Source organism: Hesperophylax consimilis, chromosome 14 (assembly GCF_061612785.1).
Source record: "Hesperophylax consimilis isolate HC1 chromosome 14, BYU_Hcon_1.0, whole genome shotgun sequence".
NCBI classification, from domain to species: domain Eukaryota; kingdom Metazoa; phylum Arthropoda; class Insecta; order Trichoptera; family Limnephilidae; genus Hesperophylax; species Hesperophylax consimilis.
In genome coordinates this window covers 29,754,303-29,777,566 of record NC_142849.1, presented here as the reverse complement: position 1 = coordinate 29,777,566, position 23,264 = coordinate 29,754,303, and the positions used below count along the sequence as shown (strand labels likewise).

The 23,264-nt window shown below is 34.8% G+C and overlaps 1 protein-coding gene across 1 annotated transcript in view; it reads right to left on the bottom strand.

Annotated features, from left to right (window-relative positions):
• LOC149418181 (NADP-dependent malic enzyme-like) overlaps window positions 1-23,264 on the bottom strand; it is a 98,960-nt gene that overhangs the window by 70,850 nt on the left and 4,846 nt on the right. Inside the window, exon 2 of the mRNA XM_089639724.1 lies at window positions 1,943-2,234. Within this exon, the coding sequence (XP_089495850.1) occupies window positions 1,943-2,234 (292 nt within the window). The remainder of the gene's footprint in view (window positions 1-1,942; window positions 2,235-23,264) is intronic.

Genomic DNA, 23,264 nt, shown 5'->3' with positions numbered 1-23,264 from the left:
GAACCTAAAACCATAAATTATTCAAAAGAATTTTCAGATACGTCTTAGTGTCATCCAAAACATGTATTTACGTAAGAAACGATAAAAAACAAATACAAAGCATTACATATAAAATACTATCGTGAAAAGTGATTCAATTTTCGCTTGCATATTTACGAAATCATTTAGGTACATTAATGCGAATTTATCAAATGTGAATTATTCAAACAGAACACGTGGGAGTCATGATTAACTAATGACATGATAAAATTATTCCAACATAACGCATTTGTATAATATTTACTATTCCGTAATAATTCAACTCGTAAAATAATATATCAAACTTTTCCTGGAGTCATAAAATATGCACGTCTTAATGAAGGTCAAACAAAAGTTAACCACTCGAATAATTGGGATAATTAAAATCAAGTGTTGAAACGGTTTATCGGCTCAAGTGAAATGTTAACTATCAAATCAGAACACGCCATTTTTATCCAGCTTTTATTGGATTGCGCTAACTCTACGATTTTAGTGACCGAATTGCATAAATTTGGCTAAATGATAATGCAACCTGATTTTAAATTTCATTTTTTTTATTCTTGTTGCATTTGAAATGCTGCATTTAAGGCGAAGCACCAAGAAGTAATCATTTGTTTTTGGTTTGAAAATTATTTCGCCAAGAAACCATATAGAAGCTTTAATTAAATACTGCGAGATTTTTTAAAAGCCTTTTTACAAGCCCGGAATCATCAGGCCTATAAAAACTATTTTAAAGTTCAAAATCTCGTACATTAGAACCCCTTTTTGGTTATAGTATTATTGTATGATGTGGAAAAGTTTTTTGGAAAATATTTAATTCGTAAAATAAGATAATACAAGCTTTTTGGTGATGTTTTCTTTTTGCATAAATCAAAACAGGCGACTGATGTCAGAGGGAATTTAAACCTTATCGCTAAATATAAGGTGTGTTTATGTCACACAATGTATCGCCTTAAGCTACAATTGTTCAAGTTTTTCGGATCATTTCAACAATTCGATAGACAAACTTGAAAAACTTCTCAAACCAAGCTAAAAATAATATTCAATTGGTGTCTTCATTGAAAACTTATAAATATACTCGTAGATGCGTAGACAAAATGCTACGCAACGCTTTAGATGCGCTACTGGTCGATTTCATTGCACAAATTTGCACAATAAACAAAATAATTAGCAATTTTAAACATCAACACTTTTTGCACATCTTCGTGGAGGGTAGATGTTTACTCACAAAATTAACAATGTTCAATTATTGCATCTGGATATGAAAGTTTCAATGTGGCATTGACATTGTCATTGAAAAGTTACGCTTTGAAAGTCACCTATCATCTCTACACTATTTAGAAACTCGATCTGCATGCATTTCAATTTGAAAGATTCAATGTAGCATCAACATTGTTATTGAAAAGTTATAATCACAGCTTTGATGCCGACGTCAAACAAGAAAAAAAAACTGTTAAAACACATGAAATTTTGACTGACAACAAAAAATTAAACTTTAACAACACACCTTTTATCATCTCCCCCGACGTACGAAGTATTATTTACAAATATATTCGTATTAACAGTGTTCAGCTTTCATAAAAGATGATTTTAAGACAAAATTGCACACGTTTTTCTAAACTTTCTACTCTAAATAAACTACATTAAATGAATTGCATTCAATTTGAATACTTCAATGAAGCATTAACAATGACGTTGAAAAGTTATAAATGCAGTTTTTAATGTCGACTCTACGCACTGCTTTACGATTTGAAAATAAAACTTGCAAACCGAAATTAAATAAATAATAATAAATTGCATTTGAATTATTCATTGTAACATCGTCATTGAACATTGCAGCTTTAGGCGCAGCGTCTACGCATCCCCTTGCGCAAGTCTACAAGTTGTCCGTTACCTGTCAAAGTCAATTACGAAATTGTCTTACCTTATTCAGTCCAGGATTCTTGAGATGATCAAGTCCGGTCTTGGTGGAATTGCTTCCCGCGTCCCCATGTCCCCAAACTCCGATCTTGTCACGATCCATAGTTGATGATGGTTTGTTGTCGGTCTCGGGAGAACTATTGGTGGGAGAGTGGTCTCGCTGGTTTATATTGGACGCGCGCAGTTCTGTGTTGATCGGGCGGAAGTGGCCGGCGGACTGGCAGGCGGAGCTGCCACCGCAGCAGCGATCGCTCGCGCCGGCGCGCCGCGGTCGGCAGTTGTCCCTCTCTCGCTCCCTGCGGAGATGCACGAACGTTACTTCGGGAAAAGTCGGGGATCGGGTCGGAAAGCCCGGAAAATTGGCGGGAGCTTTGACAGTTGTGAATATAATTTTTGCATATGATAATGCTTATTATTACTGCCAAATATATTTAAATAAGTCATTGATGAATTTGATAATAAGTTTTATGTAATTACATCAAAAGTCAAATCAAAGAAAAAGGAGTAGTAGAAGTTGTTAACAAGAAAATAATTATCTTTTATTATGAGATGCTTGTTACTGCCAATATTTCGTTTAAATGGATTAAGGCGATGCCATACGTAGTAATGCAAAATCATATGTTTTTGGTTTGAAAATTTGGTCACCTAGAAATGTTTCAGTTGCTTTAATTAAATACTGCGAGTAGAATACATCTTGATCTTTGAAATAATCGAGTATTTTTTAGATAAGTCTTTTTATAAGCCCAGAAAAAAATAATGTATAGGCCTATGAAAACTGCTTTAAAGTTCAAAATCTCCTACTTACGAACCCATTTTCGGTTATGATTGTATTTTGTAGTGTGGCAAATTAAATTATTTATAAAATGATCGAAAAAATATTAAATATTTATGCCTGAACATCCACAAAAAACAATAAAATACACTTTTTGGCCATGTTTTTTTCTTGCATAAATCAAAACAGGCGGATGGTGTTAAGCGGGAATTTAAACCTTATCGCCATCTACGTGAGGGTTGTTATTGATAGCGGCTCAATTTAAAATATTACACGACGTAGTGCATCGCCTTAACATTTAAAATTCTGGAATAAGCGAGAGCTTTGACAGATTTCCATAGCAGTTGTTGATAATATTAATTATATTATTGGCGCAGACCCCTGAAAAATCACGGGATGTAAAATAATTAAAGATAGTTTAAAATTAATTTTTAAATTCAAAAACATTACCTAGAAAATTGCCACGGCCGATAATCAAGCCTCGAACAATGTGTTAAGATTTATGATTTAAATGTTAGTAATTTATTTCCAAGCCTGTGTAGTCTTTGAATGAAATAGTTTGTTTTAGATAAATAAACAGAGAGCAGTTATTATATGTACAATACAACTATTAAAAGCGGGCTTTTTAAAAAGATGGTTGTTTTCAATATTAAAGTAGTTACAAATCATTGAAAGGAAATGATAAATAAAAATTAAATTAAATTTTCATATATCTTGTATGTCTCAAATAAGTTCTTATTTCAAAATAATTATTTAAAAATGGGGTCAACGATTCACCTACATTAGAAAACACAAACAAATAATAACCACATCCCGTAGTTAAACGCTAAACGATTTTCTGATAATTTTTAGTATCTACCACCACGTTAGATTTTTCTGATTGAAAAATGATTGTAAAAATATGTGATAAGACTAATAGCGATAATATTAGATGTCTGATGTACTTGTAATGATTTTGTGGTTTAGTGTAACTGTGTGGTAACATTGAAAACAAATGTATTTCATCAAATCAATATTGTTGTTTTTTCTTCTTTGTTTTGAGTTTTACATTACAGATATCAGACCATTTAGGGAGACATTTAAATCTGGGAATTATTACAACGCGCTGGAGGTAAACCACGTGACTATATTTTTGGCACCAGTAGGGTTCAAGAATGGCTTGTATTACGGCAAAAGGACTAGTAATTCGTTAGCAGATTTTATTTTCAAGAAGCGAAAGGTTACATTGCAAATTACATTGCGAGTTGCCTGTATACTGTCAGATTCATTTATTAGCCAAACACTGAAAGTGGGACGGTCACGCCGCCTCATTGGCTCACGATTGGCGTAAAAGGTTGTACTAGTATTCAGATCAAATATTAAAATAAAATTTACGACCCATTCAGTTAAATGATGAAATTTCTCCATACCTTCGTGAAACTTTGTGGTAGACTTTTTAAGTCGTGTTAGAACTCGTCAAAGCCAGTTTATCCGCAGATCTATACAACCATCTATGGATTACCTATATTATTATACAATGAAAGAAGAACCAATATATTATAATTCATCAATATTTTCTAATATTTTTACATTATGATATAGTTGATATTGATGGCTTCCGGCAGGTTAACCGTTTGTTTAAAATAAAACATTTAAAAAAATGCAAATACTTTCATCATATAACTTTTGCATGATAGCAATTTGTATAAAATGAAGGACGGGTCATTTCACAGATTTCATCAAAATACGAGTAGGTATTACTTATTAAAAATATACTTTTATTACTCAAATTTATTATAGGTCTGGTTAAATAGGCAAAGCGGCCCCTCTGCTGAAAGAGTTGTGCATCACTATCATAAATTTATCCTGTGCAGGGATGTAGGTACTCGTAACTAGGTACCTTCATAAACATATTTATTGCTTTTTGAAACAAAATTGACGATGCGTTGTGCGTTGAGTTAATTTTCAAGTTCTGTGAACGTTCTATTCAAGTTATGTTACTATATGATTATGGGACAGTTGCTTCACATATTTGAAATAACAACAGAACTTGAATAGAACTTCCACAAGAACTTGAATTTTTACTTGGAAATTTGATGAATTGTTCAAATTCTGTGAAACAACCAATCTTAATAATGAAGGTTCTGTACTCCGTTACGTCTTAATAATAATAATAATTTTGAGCGCCGTTTGCGTGAAAAATCACCTCAATATGCACAAATTATTATAACAGTTCGTTTCGAATTAGTTACAACAAAAAACAGTCTCCGTGGTCGAGGGGTAAGGCTCTCAACAAGCAATCAGGAAGTCGCGTGCGCATATAAATTTTATTTGATGAATTTGTGTTATTTTACAATTTATTCTTTTAAAAATAATATAGGTGGTATAGTTTGCGGGACGTTCTAGCTAACTCCACTTTGATAACAATGCATCTAACAGAATTGTTATGCTCACAAAATTGTGGCAAGTAAGAAAGGAAATTCTTATTTCAAATGTTGTTCATGTATGTAAAAGATACACATTTAAAGTTATTTCTTGACTTTTTGGTAAATTTGAGAATTCCGCTGCATGCAAAGGCCCTTTAAAATCAACAACACTTGATTTAAACAATACAGGGTTTTCCAATAAGATGTGTTATTTTGAATAGCCCGCTATTTCAGTAGATGTTACCTTTGAAGCTGTCATTTTTTGACATTTGACAAGTAGAAACTACGCCATTAATAAAAATGGAACGATACACGCTTCAACAACGCATTGAAATTATTAAAATTCAGTTGAGTGAATCAAATGCAAATCATCTTGAGTGATGAGGCCCATTTCCACCTCGGTGGCTTCGCCAACAAGCAAAGTTGTCGCATCTGGGGCTTGGAAAACCCAAGAGTTATTGTTGAAAAGCCTCTTTATCCTCAACGTGTGAGTTTGGTGCGGTTTATGGTCCGGCGGAGTCATTGGACCTTACTTTTTCGAAAATGAGGCTGGAGCAACAGTTACGGTGAATGGATTGCGCTATCGAGAGATGATTAAAGATTTTTTATGGCCGGAATTGGATGGTATTGATTTGGACAACGTTTACTTTCAACAAGACGGCGCTATGTGCCACACAAGCAACGAAACCATTGATCTTTTACGATTGAATATTAAAATAACACCTCTTATTGGAAAATCTGTATATAATGGAGACAATTATTTATGTCGGGGGTTTAATTAAACATGCACAAAATAGTTTTTTTGGGTGTTAGTTTGGGTTATTTAAATAATTTATGACCTTAACCTTTAGATTAACTTTGATTGAGAAAAACATGATTAGTTATTTCTTGTAATTAAGTTAAATAATTATACAAGTGCGACAATTATATTTTTTAGCGTATAGCATGCAGCGGAATTCGACAAGTTTATCACAAAAATTGCGTATCTTTTTCTTGCAATTTACAGAGATCTGCAACGAGTCTAGATTTTTTTTAATGCGAGTATTGCACAAGATCCCCAACTGCTCTCAATCGTCTGGAGCCAGTGATACTACAGCATCCCTAATTGAGGTACGTTGTGAGACTGAATGTAATGAGGGGGGAAGGAGATGGGGAAAAGGAAGGTGGGAGAGTACCTGACCATTCAGATCTGGTCACCAGACACGGCTAAAGCCATTTCAATCAACTTTTAAATTCTGAATAGTGGTTTTACACCAGGGCGATACTGAGAGTATCTTCCACTCTGGAACGCATCGCAAGTATTACCTTACAATAACAATAACTACAGATACTATCTAATACAACCACCACTCTATTAACTTCCTTTATACATACCTCAACCTAACCGATCCCTCCCCATCCTACCCCCTCCCTATTCCCCCCTAAATAACTTGCCTCTTTAAATATAATTTTCATTAGTAAATATCTCGGAATCATACTCAGATACACTTGTATACAATACCTATGTGGAAACCTGTAAATGGTTTATTTATTGTAACTCAATTATTATTATGCTGTTATTAATGTAAACTGTTGGTATCCCAAATAAAATAAAAATAAAATAATTGCATTACTAGTACTATTCTAGCCACTCGTATCAAGAATACCAACAAAAGAAAATGTTATCAACAGAAACCATTCCAGCTGTCATCCCATACAACGAAAGTGAATTTTCGATTTACGTAATTAAAAATTAAAATGCTAAAATTAAAAATATCCCAAATGCAGTCAGATTCCTTTTATAGTAATTAAGTTAAATCAGAAGGTTTTATTAAAAAATATTTCGTATAATCCGTATCCAGCGATTCCGAATATTTACCATAGATGCTTTCCCTGTGGTCCAGAATTGCTTCGAGACTTCGAGAACCTTACAATATAATAATTTATAAATGATAACTCATTTTTAGCTGTTAAACTACTAACATAGCTGTATCTTCTGTGATCGCCTCAGGCGACTTCGACAAACTTCGAGGTTTTGAGTTTCTGGCTGTTCTAGAAACCCTTGTAATAGTTGTCCCAACTCGTTCCGTTGTCGAATCAAGCGAAGACGACATTACTATGTTTAAAATTGACTTTAAAATAAAAACTGCAACTAAAATATACAATTGACAAATCGAATGACAATCACGCTATCACTGCTTTTATTTGATAGTTTTAAACTGTTCTAAAATTTAAAGTTATATTCACTGCGTAGGTACCTACTTGGTAAACAGGTACCTACGTACCTGTCATATATGTATATTTTTTTATTATTATTAAGGCGATGCCATACGTAGTAATGCAAAATCATGTGTTTTTGGTTTGAAAATTTGGTCGCCTAGAAATGTTTCAGATGCTTTAATTAAATACTGCGAGTAGAATACATCTTGGCCTTTGAAATAATCGAGTATTGTTTAGATAAGTCTTTTTATAAGCCCAGAAAAAAATAATGTATAAGGCCTATAAAAACTGCTTTAAAGTTCAAAATCACCTACTTACGAACCCATTTTCGGTTAAATTTTTATGGTATAATGTGGCAAATTAAGTTACTTATAAAATGATAGAATTTTTTTAAAATATTTATTCCTGAAGATCCACAAAATAAAATAAAAGGCACTTTTTGGCCATGTTTTTCTCTTGCATAAATCAAAACAGATGGATGGTGTTAAGCGGGAATTTAAGCCTTATCGCCATCTACGTAAGGTGTGTTATTTATAGCGGCTCAATTTAAAATATTACACGACGTAGTGCATCGCCTTAAACAATTAGTTTTGTAAATAAAAATGTTCTAAATTTGTAGGCGGAGAAAAATGAGTGTGTAAATGTATTAAGAATCTCTTAAAATTATTGGTAATCTGGTTAGAAACGGGATTGCAGTGAATGAAATAATAGGTGAACCATTGCTATCCATGGGGCACAATATAAATTTAAAGTCGAAATTTGTTCGCTTTATACGTCTTCTTTTGAATTACAACGCATCGTCAATTTTGTTTCAAAAACCAATAAATATGTTTATGAAGGTACCTAGTTACGAGTATCTACATCCCTGCACGGGATAAATTTATGATAGTGATGCACAACTCTTTCAGCAGAGGGGCCGCTTTGCCTATTTAACCAGACCTATAATAAATTTGAGTAATAAAAGTATATTTTTTAATAAGTAATACCTACTCGTATTTCGAAAATATACTGTACTTTTGCGAATATGCTGATAGTAGGGGCAGGTAGGTAGATACATACGACTTTAAAAAAACTATTTTGGATATAACGTGCTATAAGGAGAAAATTTAGTCGGTCCCCTCGTCCTCATTATAACCAAGTTTGACTGTATAATTATATATTTTTTTATAAAAAATCATCGGACAGTAAAATGAAATCAGTTTTTTACTCCAAATACCCTCAGGAATCTCTGGTTGATCTTTCGGGTACATGCTCGTCATTACTATGATCGTTCTTTTAGTGTAACAGGCCTGCTCATCTGGAATAGACTTCCCTCAGCTCTTACTAATCTCCAGAATTTGGCTGAATTTAAACGGGCTTTAAAAACAAAATGATTTAAAAAAACTTACCATTCATAAATGTTAACTTCTTTTCAATATTTTGTAATAAGCCATATTCTAAAACTTCCGGTAATTGTTTGGTTTCGGTTGTCTCCTTATTGTACCTTTTTAAAGTGTCTGCTCAGAAAATTCTCATTTCTGAGCACAAACTGCCTCTTGTTTTATATTATGTTTTAGTTTTAATATTCTTGTTTTGTCCTATCCTGCTGTTATTGTTATTCTAAGTTTTGTCATCACTTTGTATAAACAGTGTATTTAGTGTTTTTTTTTTTCCATTATTTCTGGCTTTCACCCTTCAAGGGTGTTCTTGGCCATCATTTAAAATTATTGAGAAAGGTGTATTGAAAGGTGAATTTAAATATTAATTTTATTTAAATAGGCAAATTTCAAAATTATAATGAAAATTGGAGTCGAGTTCAGACTTAAAAGAGATGAAATGTTGAATGGAGGGGAGGCAATTTTAGTTAAGGCTTGATAGAAGAGAGGATATTTGTTTAGAGAGGGACAACCAAAAAATATGTGATCTAAAGTTCCCACTTCTAGACCACAGAATGTACAATCTGGGGAGTCAAGGACGTGAATTTTAAAAAGATGGGAAGGAACGGAACAATGACCGATCCTCATTCGAATGAGTGAAGAAATTTCTTTTTTGGAAAAATGAGGGAATTGCTGAAACCACGGTTTTGATGGTATAGTCCTTTGTATTGAGGCATAGCAGGCTCCCTTGGATTGACTAGCAATGTGCCAATACTCTGACCAAACATTGCGGGATCTTTCTTTGATGATGGAAAAAATGTCAGATAAGGGAATGTGGTTTACGAGGGTAACAACAGGGTTGGACGCTCCTTGTTTTGCCAAGGCATCCGCAATATCATTACCCATGATACCAACATGTCCAGGAATCCAAATCAGAGTTACAGATTTACCAGAGCTTTGAATGGATGCTATCATCACTCGAATAAGGCATACAAAATGATCATCAGGATGAAGAAGAGGACTGGATTTAAGTTTTTGGAGGGAACTGAGAGAGTCAGAGAGAACGAGGGAATGTTCAAAATTATTTTTGATTATATATTTGAGAGATTCTATTATTGCAATGCACTCAGCTGAAAATATTGAAAATTGATTTGAAATTGAATGAAATATTCTATCATTAGAATTATTGTGGTAAACGTTAATACCTATACCACAGTTAGGAGAGTCGGGAGATTTGGATCCATCAGTAAATAAAAGAGAAAAGTTGGGCCATTTAGATAAAATAATGTCATTGAACATATTATTGACAGTTCGGGCCGGGAGATTGGAATGACTTTTAAAGATTCCGATTCCTTCTAATATTGTTGGGGATAGGGTGACGTGACTATATTTTAGTTTGTATAAGGGAAGTAGATCATTTTGGATGATGTGGAGCTCTGAGAGAGACTTAAAATTTTTACAGATGTCAGGAATAGGTTTAGTTGAAGCTCTGATTGTAGATGAATGGTTTGAGTCAATGAACAACGAGACGATGGGGATAACCTGATGACATTTAGAATTTAAACATTTAAGAACAAATTTGTCAGCAAATAGTTGACGCCTTAAATAAAGAGGAGGATCAGAACATTCTACTTGAAGGGAATTGATGGGTGACGATTGCATCGCTCCAGTTATTATTCGCAAAGATTTAGATTGAATTTTGTCTAATTTATTAAGTACATTTTTTGAGGCAGTACTAAAAAGTGGGCAGGCATAGTCGAGATGGCTTCGAATAAGTGCATTGTAAAGCAACTTAATGCAAGTAGGGTGAGCTCCCCACCAAACGCCAGATAATGATCTGATGATATTTAAATTTTTTTCGCATTTAGTAACTAAATTATTAATATGGGAAGACCATTTAAGTTTCCTATCAAATGTTACTCCCAAAAATTTTACTTCAGAAGCGTTGGAGATTGGAGAATTTTTAAATAAAATTTGAACGGGGGGGTTTTTATGGCGGTTCGAGAAGGTGACACACTGAGTCTTTTGGATTGAAAGTTCAAGACCATGTAACGTGAGCCATGTGCAAAGGGCATTCATGGCTTCGTTAAGATATTTGACGGCAAGAGGGATGATTTTGGATGATAAGAAGAAAGCTATGTCATCTGCGAACTCGATAATTTTTATTTGTGGGGGAATAGTGACATGCATATCATATGTGTATATATTATACAGTAAGGGGGACAATACATCGCCTTGTGGTAAACCCTTCCAAACAGACCTACTTTGAGGAGAAATATCTGGAAGTTCAATGAAAATTTTTCTATCTAGAAATAGATTAATAATTGATTGGACAAACATGGGGGGAAGGCCAAGGCCTAGAAGTTTTTTTTTCAGGATTGGGATGGAAACATTGTCAAAGGCGCCTTCTATATCTATAAAGACGGCAAGACAAACTTCCTGTTTAGAAATTGATAAATTAATATCAGTGCTGATGATGGCAAGGTTATCCTGAGTGGATTTTTTTTTTCCTAAATCCAAATTGAGATGGAGAGAGAAGCTGTTTACTCTCGACAAAAAATTCTAATCGGTTTTTAATTAATTTTTCATAAAGTTTACTGAGGGTGGATGAAAGAGCGATTGGCCTGTAGTTGGATCCAAAATTTGGAGATTTGTTTGTTTTTAAAATAGGGATGATTATTTGAGAACTCCAGTCATCAGGCATTATACCAGTCTGGAAGATTTTATTTAAGATGCTTAAGAAGTGGTTTAGAACATTATCATTACTATTTTTGATTATGCTGTAAGGTATACCATCTCTGCCTGGAGATGAGTCCTTGACTGTTGATAAACCATTTTTTAGCTCAATTAAGGTGAATGGAGAGTCTAGCCAATGATTAGACATGGGAGTATTATAGATGGGCGTTATTTCATCTAAGTTAGGAACAGAAGGGGGGGCAATTTTGTCCAAGAATTCATCTATCCATTTAGAATGGGACGCTCGAGGAGATGGTGAACTGAAGGAGGATCGAAATCTTCGGATCATAGACCAAACTTCCGAAATTGGAGTGTTTGGAGATACTGAACTGCAAAAGTTGTACCACCCGGATCTTTTTTTTGACCTCAATACCCTTTTGGCATTGGATTCAGCGTTTTTGTATATAAGATAGTTCTCCATAGTCATATTGTAACGATAGGAAAGAGATTTAGCTTTCCGAATTCTTACTACTTTGGAACATTCCTCATCCCACCAGGGAGTTGGAGGGAGTTTTTTGAGAGATTTAGTTTTAGGGGGAGGATTTGATTTATTTATTGCAGTTATGAGCATTGATTTGAAGTTATTATAATCATCTTTGACGGAAAATATATCGGTGACGGGTGAATTTAGTAGGAACTTGTCCATATGAGAGTTAAATTCATCCCATTTGGTGTGTTTCGTTTTAATCTTTGTCGAAATATGAGACTTGTCCGATTGGAAAGAAGTTTGATAAGTAATGATGATCGGGAAATGATCACTGGAGCAAGGGTCGGGGGACACCACCCACGAGGAGAGAGAAGCCAGACTAGTAGAACATATCGAGAGATCCACTGCACTGGGGTTTGTGCTGGGGCGTGAGATCCTAGTAGGAGATCCGTCATTCAAAAGGAAAAGGTTGGATTGATCTAGGAAATCCATCACACTTCGACCATCTCGGTCGGAGAAAGCAGAACCCCAGACGGGGGAATGGGCATTAAAATCGCCTAATATAAAGAAAGGAGGGCTTAGTTGACTTACAATTTGCAACCAAGTTTGTTTATTGAAGTGGGCTGTTGGGGGAAGATAGACTGAAATAAAGGATGTGTCCTTTATTTTAGCTGCAACCATTTGGAAGTCAGCATTGGGGGGTTTGATATTATTTATTGGGGAAAATGATATGGATTTTTTAATAAAAAGGGCAGCACCGCCGCCCGAACCTTCCGGGCGATCGTCGCGGAGACAGGAATACCCCCCCACATTAAAGTGGGTGGATGGAGTAAACCAAGTCTCCGAGATAGCAGCCAAAGAAATAAAGTTGGAATTTAATAGGTTAAGGAGATCAGATTTGTTAGAAATAGCACTTCGGCTATTCCACGGAAGTATTCTGACATCCTGAAGAGCCATTTTGAATAAATGATTTTAATGTGGAAATAATAGTAGCAGCGTTGGACGGTAGATTAGTTTGAGAAGAAATAAGGTCAATTAGAAGAATAATAAGAGTTTGGATAAATGAAGAATTGTCTTGGGAGAGTTTTTCAGAAAGTTTAAGAGAGTTCATTGAGGACGGATTATAATTATTTGCACACCCATTTGTGGCATTTGAAAGAGGTGAACCATTGGGATTTAAGAGCAGTGAGTTGTGTTGTTGCTGATCGTATCCAGGAGCCGGTTTAGAGATAGCGTTTTTGTATGTGAATTTAGTTGAACGAGAAGAAGTTGTTGTAGTGGAGGGAAGAGGGTTGGATGAGGAGTTGCTGGATAAAGCCTCAGCAAATGATTTTTTGACAGGCGGGAATAATTTAGAAGCCTGCAGAAAAGACAAGTTCTGAGAGGCCATAGAAATTTTAATATTTTTTTGGCGAGATTGTTCTGGGCAAGATGTGTTGATAGCTGTATGTGAGCCTGAGCAGTTAAAACATTTAGGTGAGGAGGAAGAAGGACATTGGTCAGCTGCGTGGTTTTCTCCACATTTAAAACATCTGGGTTGAGATCTGCATGCAGCTTTGGTATGACCAAAACGGCAGCAATTGAAACATTGAGTGGTGGGATATGTATACATTTCAACTGGTAATGAGTTGAAGAATAAATATATATGGGAGGGAAGAGATTGACCTTCAAAGGTGATAACAACAGATTGGGAGGGCTTCCAGGTAATTATACCCTCAGAGGAGTCCTTGTAATTTAGCCTCCTGGCTTTTATGGGATTGCCAATGTGTTGGGGGGTTGAAAGTGAAGACAGAATTTCTTCGATGGACAGATCGGTCGAGATACCTCTGACCAGGCCCATGCGAGTGACATTGAAAGTAGGGATATATGCCTTGAACTTTGAATTAGATGAAATGAAGATATTTTTGATGAAACTGTTGGCAGCTGGCCCTGAGAGGAATTCGACGGAGATTCGGAAGCGACCCTCGGCTTTTACACCTCCAGGTTTGATTGAAAGATTCTTGCTATTTGATAGGAATTTGCCAAATTCAAGAGGGTGGATGGTTTTTCCTTGCTCAGTTTTTTGGGCGTATGCTATGAATGGGCCACGGGAATGAGGAGAATAAAAGTTTGTTGGAGTAAGTTGAGAAAGTTCTGGTGGGGACAGTGAAGTCGAAGGCGAGTCAAGTTTTATTGGGGAAGAAGGAGTAAATTTCCTTTTTTTGGTAGAAGTCAAGATGACAGAATCACTGTCAGAAATTTCTACATTTTCCCCGTCTGGGGGGTCTGGAGAGGGATCTGGGGGCTTTGTAGGGGGTCCAGGAGGGAAATCTTCCTCCATCATTCACAACAGTAAACAACTACAATAATAGTATGAAAAATGACAGAAGTAAAAAAGTTTATAAATATCTGGAAATCAGCAGCGAAAAGTGACTCCTGGAAGATCAGGAGGGAGAAGAAACCTCAAGGCACAACACACTACACTTTTTTTTGCCAGAAAACAAAAAAGAATGGTAAAAAATTAATTTTAGATAGAGCAAAACAAAACAACTGATGACAGCCAAATGTTATTGTTGCAATCCGTATTTAGTGTTATAATATTAGATATGTATTGGGTAAGGCACACTGTAGGAATAATTTTAAAAACCACTAATACTGAATTACCATTTTTTAAGTTTGTTATACGAGTAGTTAAGCGCACTTGAAGTGAAATGACACTAAACTGCGCTCTATAAATGCCATGTTATTATTATTATTATGCTGTTACAGACTGTATAAAAATCTTGAGCCAGACCATGTATCATTATCAATCAATATAATATGTGAGTGATTTTACAACGTATGCAATTAGATAAATCTACAGGGTTTTCCAATAAGAGGTGTTATTTTGAACAGCCCGCTTTTTTGGTAGATGTTACTTTTGAAGCTGTCATTTCTAAAAATGGTAGATGTTTCTTTTGAAACTACGCCATAAAAATGGAACGATACGCGCTTCAACAATGCATTGAAATTATTAAAATTCACTTGAGTGAATCAAATGCAAATCATCTTGAGTGATGAGGCCCATTTCCACCTCGGTGGCTTCGTCAACAAGCAAAATTGTCACATCTGGGGCTCGAAAAACCCAATAATTATTGTTGAAAAGCCTCTTTATCCTCAACGTGTGACTGTTTGGTGCGGTTTATGGTCCGGCGGAGTCATTGGACCTTACTTTAACAAAAAATGAGGCTGGAGCAACAGTTACGGTGAATGTATTGGGCTATCGAGAGATGATTAAAGATTTTTATGGCCGGAATTGGATGGTATTGATCTGGACAACGTTTACTTTCAACAAGACGGCGCTACGTGCCACACAAGCAACGAAACCATTGTTTTTTTACGATTGAATATCAAAATAACACCTCTTATTGGAAAACCCTGTATTATATTACGTATGCATCTGTTAGCAACACAAAAGTTGACGGGAGTTCTCGCGTTATCTCACCAAGTATGGGACTACCTTAGGTGACCTTGAATATTTATCTTGCCATTGACCGATACTAATAATTTATAATAAATAGATCACTATTATTTAATAAACAAACCGGTTTTTGTTTATATGGTTTGCTCTTTATATACTAGGGGTTATCCCGTGTTGAGACGTTATCGGGAAAAAAACTATCACAATTATTGATCTACATATATAAAAATGCATTTTCTTTGTTTGTGGCCTATAGCCTCGAAAACTACTGAAACTAGTTTGCACTAGGAGTGTTTGGATAGTGATTAGAATGACAGAAGAAGTCGGGGACGCCCGACAGACTTAACGCATTATTTCTGCACTGAAATGAGATACGGAGTCGAATTTGGTAGACATTAGTGAATGGTAGTCAAAGTCAAGGACGCCCGAGGAAGACATGGCACGATCAAAGTGTAATGAAGTCATTAGAAATGATGAAAAAAAATAATTTAAACCTAACCTAACCTACTTAACCAAGTTAATAAAGTTTTTGTTTCATCACTTTCCATGACTTTATATAACTTTTTAAAGATGTGATGAATTATCATTTTGATGATTTATCCGGTCACCAATATTATGGTAGTTAGTCCCAGAAATTCTGCACTGGAATAAATCCCAGCTTCTAGTATTACGAAGTGAAATCGGAAAGCTTATTAATGCAAATAATTCTGGAATATCATTTAGGATTTTAAACGGAAATATCATGTCAGTGAAGATATTTGAACGTAAATTAGGCATATTTAAAATATTTAAAAGAGTGTTGTAGTTCAACAAAATTGCTGGAATAAATGATAAAACCTGATAATGATGTGACACATAATACATTTTTAGATTTTTTTTTGATCTATGACAAAAGTTAGTCTGGGTAATAGTTCGGATTTGAATATTTGTGCATTGGATATTTCAAAATGACCATTTTATTATCATTCTAATAAGTGTAAATTTGTCATATAGAAACATTTATCAATATATTGCGAATCTGAAAAATCACAATTTTGTTATAAAAATATATTTTGAACAACAACAATTTATTTTATTTTCTTTAACGGTACGTTTTTCTTGGAGTAGGCACAGCTTTTCAGCCTTTATGGGCTGCATGTCAAAAGTTAAACCCAACTCACCCCAGGGTTAAGCAGTGGAGATTGAATACTATCCGCCTTTGTCTTCATTCACACTTTATGCTCCAATCACATTAATTTTATTTTTATCTTAAATAGCTGTTATCGCACCACGTGTTGCTGTGACTCCTTCCAGAACTTGCAAGAGCACACTGAAAGAAATGTTTAGGTACGATTTACCTAAACATTTCTTTCAGTAATTATCTACTAAACAGTTTAGTTGCTGTGGTAACTGCCGAACTTTTAGCTACTGTTTGATAAACAGCAGTTTATTTATGACAGCTTAACGATTCAGATATTCTAGCTAAACTAATCGGTTGAGACAGCTTTCCGTGTTTAGTTGTGTTACCTAAACTGTATTTATGACAGCTTAACGATTCAGATATTCTAGCTAAACTAATCGGTTGAGACAGCTCTCTAACTTTCTGTGTTTAGTTGTGTTACCTAAACTGTATTTATGACAGCTTAACGATTCAGGTATTCTAGCTAAACTAATCAGTTGAGACAGCTTTGTGTTTAGTTGTGTTACCTAAACTAAAAATTATATACCTAAACCATTTTGTAGTGTTCGGTTAGTAAAACTTAACTGTTTAGATGTAGTAACCTTATTATTTAGTTAATATTACAAAATGGTTAGGTTGATTAACTAAACTTCGGTTGGAATAGCCCTACCGATATAGGTGTTTTAGCTCTATACTGCTAGCTTTAGGTACTGTAGCTTAGATTTTTGGTTAGATTATCTATATTAAATAGGAAGTGCAGCTTTGCAGTTTATCTGAAAACAATACAGGGTGTAAATGTAACCACCATCAACTCGAAGGATTATACCCATAATTCAGAATCATGGGTTAAATACTTTGAGTTGCAGGTAGTTTATTACAACCCTTTTGAGAGATGAAACCTAAATAAATAAATATTATGTTTTGTAAGACTAGAAAGTACTTATTAAAAACCTCATTCATATAAAAGTTATTTTGTTAAGAATCGTCTCTCAAAATATTGTTTCCAGCTACCAGCAAAGCCTCAAAAAAGAAAACACGTTTGATCATACACACATTTATATTATCATTTTTTATTATAATTTTTTTTTTAAATATAGTAAAAGATGTTTGTGTCCTGATTTGGCAAATTCTTTTCGGCGCTGCCTGTATGTGTCTAGTAATTTACCTTTAGCAGCAATTTTTTGGGCAGGCCCAAAACACACATATGGGGTGAAATATACAGCTGCGCTTTCTTTATTAAAGACTTTGGTGATTTGAAAAGCAAATTCATAAAATCTCTTGCTTGTAATTTATTTATTTATTTTATTTATTTATTTATTTAAACGCCCATAGGGCTTTTACAGATAATAATGTACATCTTTATTTATTTATATATTTTTTAAATTATACAGATCTTATATCTTATATGATAAATATATGTTATACAAAATAATATAAAAAAATATCCGAGTTAACAAAATATAGGTACAAATAATTGAGATTAAAAATAGAGAATCTGCCAAAAACCTATGTAATGGATCTATCTGGATTACCCTGCAATTCCTTACTTATAATAGTACTGCACAGTCTGGCAAAATTGTCCAACAGACCCTTTGACTCAAACTGCATTAAAAGTGCTTGCCCTTCATTGATTGATAGGAGATGATTGCGTAAGTCCTGGAAAACAAAATTAAATTGCATATTGATTACATAACTAATAACCACTTCTATAATCATCATAATATCAGTCACAGGATGGCTATTCTACGCTGCCACTACTAAAATACATACATCGGAATGTATAAAACAATTAACCTAAGTTACTTAGGTATCTGAAACTTACTAAAATTATTTAACTTACATTCGAAATTTGCTCTTCAAAAGCTTCTTGCGTTATTCTTTGTGATTTGTTTTTATTTTCCAACAAGGAAATGTCATTTACAAGGAAGTCATCGTGTTGATAATATATGGGCGTTGTTTGTTTGGAAGTTGAAGGTATATCTTCAATCTGAAACAAAAAGCGGGTATGTACACAAAGGGGAAAGAAAGGGTGAAGGGGTCAAGCTTTGTTTTTATCCCTTTGGAATTGCTTGACCCCCCCGGCAGTCGATTTATTCATTAATTACAGGAATTATTATTTTAAATACTATTATTTTTGTATCAAAATCGCGTCCGGTACAACTATTTCCAAATGGTTAGCCAAAAAAGGCCTAGGTATACAATATGTCATCATTACTGCTTTTAAAAACTTACACTTATGACAGGTGGATTAATAACATCCTTGAGCGCATTAATGTGTGCTGTAGGCAGTGCCCGGTGCCCTACAGCCGGAATCAATTCTTTAATATCATCTTGAGATATTATCAGGAGTGTTTTCGAGTCTATGGCTTGAGTCTGAAATAAAGAAAAAAAACGACGAGAAAATACAAAAATTTTCAAAACAAGAAAATAAAAATTTATTTTTCAAAGTAATGAAAATTCATTAAAAAATGTATATTTATACAACAGCAGATACCGAACACCCTGTATCATGAATCAAGCGGAGATAAAATAGTTTTAATAATGAAATTATTTCATTTATATGAAAATTTCAAATGTAAACATTAACAATGGGTGGTCACCCTGTATTTAAAAAAACATATCCCTCCCAAAAAAAACAGAATTCAATGTTCAAAATGTTATGTCCGAATTAATAATTTGCAATACACATTTATTAAAATTAAATATAACCTGCTATGATTGACCATCCATCGGTACGATTTCAAAGCTAGTTTGGTTGGTTCTAGTTTCTGGCCAGGGTAAAACTGTAACTTAGAAAATACTACAGTTTCAAACAACATTCGTTCAATACAAAATAATACTGGCGGAAACAAACAAAGAAATAAAGGCGCCCTTGAGGTGATTTTGCACAAAAACGGCGCTATACAAGTGATCCAATTATTATTATTTTTTTATATACCACTCTCTTTAACTTGTGTCATGACTCCTGACACAATCTTGGTTGTAGCGTCAACATGCACTCTTCAAACTAGGTACATAATAAATACAAATCTTCTAAATCTATTGCGTAGGTACTTGAGTCATGGAATAATGAAGGTGCCAGTTTCTAAATCAAATAGAATGGATATTATCATAATGAGTACATAATATCATAGTTCCATGATCTAAATTCTAAATCAATAAAAAAATGAAAAAAGAAAACTCACCTTTAAATGTTTCTATGTAAGCCTCCAGATTCCAAGAAATTAAATAATCCTCCACGGTTTTGACTGCCATTATCACTAGGAACTAGGAACAGCGGTTAACATAAATTCAATTCAATTCAAAAATAAATTCGCAACGCGCGCAACGAACGTCAATTCACGTATGGTGCGAACTGTGGCGATCTGAGAACTGCGTCGTAAATGAACACCTGCGTCGACCGCTAGCGACGACAAAAATATTTACAAAAGTTCGGGAGATTTAACTAAAGTTTTGTTGCACTTTGCCTAAGTTTGTGCAAAGCAACTAATTGTTATGTAAAAATACCAAATTTAGATATTCCAACCTCAGTTTTGCTATATGAACAAAACATTTAACCAAACTAGATGTTTAGTTAAATTTAGCTAAATACTTTGGGAAGTAACACATAAACTTAAGTTACTAAAGTGAACTAGGTTTAGTAAATTACTTTAGCTTGATTAACCAAACCGATTATTTTGTTTAGGTAAGTATGCTTTTAGTGTGCTATTATTAAAGTTTAGTTGTAATAGCTCAAGCACATTTTACTAAACAACGACGGTATCTGCACATAAAGTATTTTAGGTAAAGTAGCTGAAGTTTAGGCGATGGTTACACAACTTCAATTAGCTTAACCCTTTAGCTAACTCATTTTTTTCAGTGCATTCTTAAACTTTCCGATACCTTCTAGACTGACCGACACATTTCGCCACTCAGTTTGAAACCTTATAGAACTTTCTTGACCTTTCTCCTTCCATGACCTTCTACAGCATTCGAGAACCTTCATGAACTTTCTGGAACCACACCGATACAGAGTCGGCGTGCCCATTCTGTAATAATCTGAAGCATTCGCGGCCTTCCCATAATAAAACACATTTTCGCCCCCCACTCCCACCCACGCTCAGCCACCCCCACCAAACTCTCTTACTTTCGATGTGACACCAAGGGCTATCTACCACCTTAACCACCGATGGGTGGCAGTGGCTGGTGATGAAGAAATTTAGGCGGGTAGGGAAACACGGGTTTCCATTAAATATATATTAAGATTAGATTAGATTATTCCAACTCTTGGCGTTGTGCGACTCAATTTTTCGGTTCGTGTTAGTTGATCTACCATGTTTTTTGGAAAATCACTGACTACGTCAATGTGTGTAGGCACGGACGTATCTTGGATTTTGTTTTAAATTACTTAAGATTTTTTTAATCAATAATTAAAATAAAATCTTGATTTTTTCCACGTTATCCATTTTGCACAGGAAGAATTTTTGGACAGATTTAAAAAAAATAAAGATTTTCAGTAAGACTATAGAGAATCCTTAATTATTTTTTCATAAAATCCCAAAAAACAAAAACAATAAATGTCAAGGCACGCCTCTGCTACAAATATTATGTTACGTTAGTATTTTTATATTTTAAATGCCTACATAGCTAGAGTTATATACCTTTACGGAATGACTGTTCATGCAATGTAATTTGACTTTTATATTATGTGGGACAATGACAGGCCCCGGGCAACTTTCATAAATGTTAGCAGTGAGTATATCGTGCGAATTATATCACGAACCATTATATCATACATATACTGATGCACCTAATGTACGTCTGTATGATAAGTCATCTATCAGAGGTCATTAGAAACATGTATATATGCCAGGAATGGGCAAACTTTGTTTTGAGTAATGCATAAATGGGGCCTAAAGAATGCTGAATTGTATGAAGGTGGACTTATTCAAACATTTTTATTATTATGCGAACACCGCGCAAGGGGTCCGAACTGCTAACGGGGGGAGGAACGTGTTGCGATGAGTGGGGATAGGAGAGGGGTTTAAGGGGGGGATTCATTTTATTTTTTATAAATATACGTAAAAGTCCCAACTGTTCCTAAAGGGGGGAGGGGGTTGAGGATGAGTTTGGATATGTGGGAGAGGGGGGGACTAGTGGGGTGAGGTGGAAGATGTGCAAGGGAAGAGAAGGTAGGTCAGGGTTTTGATTTTTACTCAAACAACATTAATATATGCATTCGTACGTTCGTGTTTGACGCTTAGCATATTAGTATATTTTCTCCCTCCCCTTCCCCCCTCGGGTACGAAAACATTGCGACACCTCACATCATTTCGTATTTGAGTACCTCATACAAACTCATACCCAACACTAGTCGTGTACATTTTGATTTCATCAATTTATTTGTCACTAACCATCATTACAAATTTTATGTCTGATGTGAATTACTTCTTACAAGTATAAAAATATTATAAAGCAAAACCAGATATCACACAGGACTAACAAACTCACAACACAGACAACCGAAATTAGTATATTCTATTTGAGTCCTGAACACAATCAGTTAAAATTTTGAAAATTACTCTTAAATTAAAAGCAAATTTGAGTTCATCGAGCCCATGGAGGAAAAAGGGAGAGGAGATACAACTAGGGCAACCGGGCACAACACATAAAATAAACACAATCGTGCACAAACGAGCGTGGCTTACTAAGCCAGTATGATTTTCATAAACTGCAGTGACTGTTCCTTCATGAACTGCAGTGTAAAATTTTGAAAAAAACATAAAGGGAGAAAGTTAAAACTAGAGATGGCATTACTTTTAACGTGGAAGTATTTTTACTGTTGATTTTTATAACAAATCGCTCGTTTCCGCAACAAGTTTCAGTTTCTCGTTTTATGGTAACCGACTCCTTCGGAGTACATGATACAACAATGTTATGCGATATTGGGTATTGAAGAAAGAAACCTTAGAGCCCTCAATCGCGTAGCATCGGTTTATCAGATGGGACATTGTTATACCAAAGAGTCGACAAAGTTGAGAGTTGTTGATTTAAATATTTATTTTATCGCTAGATGTCACTCATAATTACATAAAAGAAACATTAAAAACCCTATTTACTATCTGATGTGTGTCGCCTGGCTTGAAAATTATTATTTATTTAAATGAAATATTGTTAATTTATTTTGTTACGTGTCCCAATTACGTTTATTCTATACACCTATCTAATAGTTTTGCCGGTGTGCCGCTATAAATCCGCCCCAAAGACCCCCGCACTTCATACTTCGTCATAGCAAACTGGCGACAAAAGTCTTGTAGGAAATGTTCGTACGACCACCTCCTCTCCCTTCTTTCCTCCATAATCGAGCCAGATTTCAGAGCGACGCGTGAAATATATATAACTTGCGAACCGAGCCACGAATTACGGGAAAGGAACGAAGCAACTGCAAGCGGCGTTTCGCGCCATTCGCGGTTGCTTCATTCCATTCCCATAAGTTGAGGTTCAGTTCGGCAGTTCGGCTCGCGTATGTATACGTAGCATAACATATCAAATGCTTGTCCACACCTTGCGTGCTTCTATAATCTCAGAAATATCTAATTTATGTAATACGACGAATTTATTTCCGCAGAATTTTAAATTACATCGTTTCACTTTCACGCACTAGAAGTTGAGTAAGATTCGGCCGCTATTCAGTTTCCATTGCGGAAGGTAAACGTGTTGAAAATATAATTGCTAATTATTCTACTAGTATAATTGCCTGCAAATAAATATACAAAAATGTCTTAGCATAAAATCAAGACGATCGCGATGCTAAAAAGATAAGATGGTTTTATTATATTTATTGCGGGTCTAAAT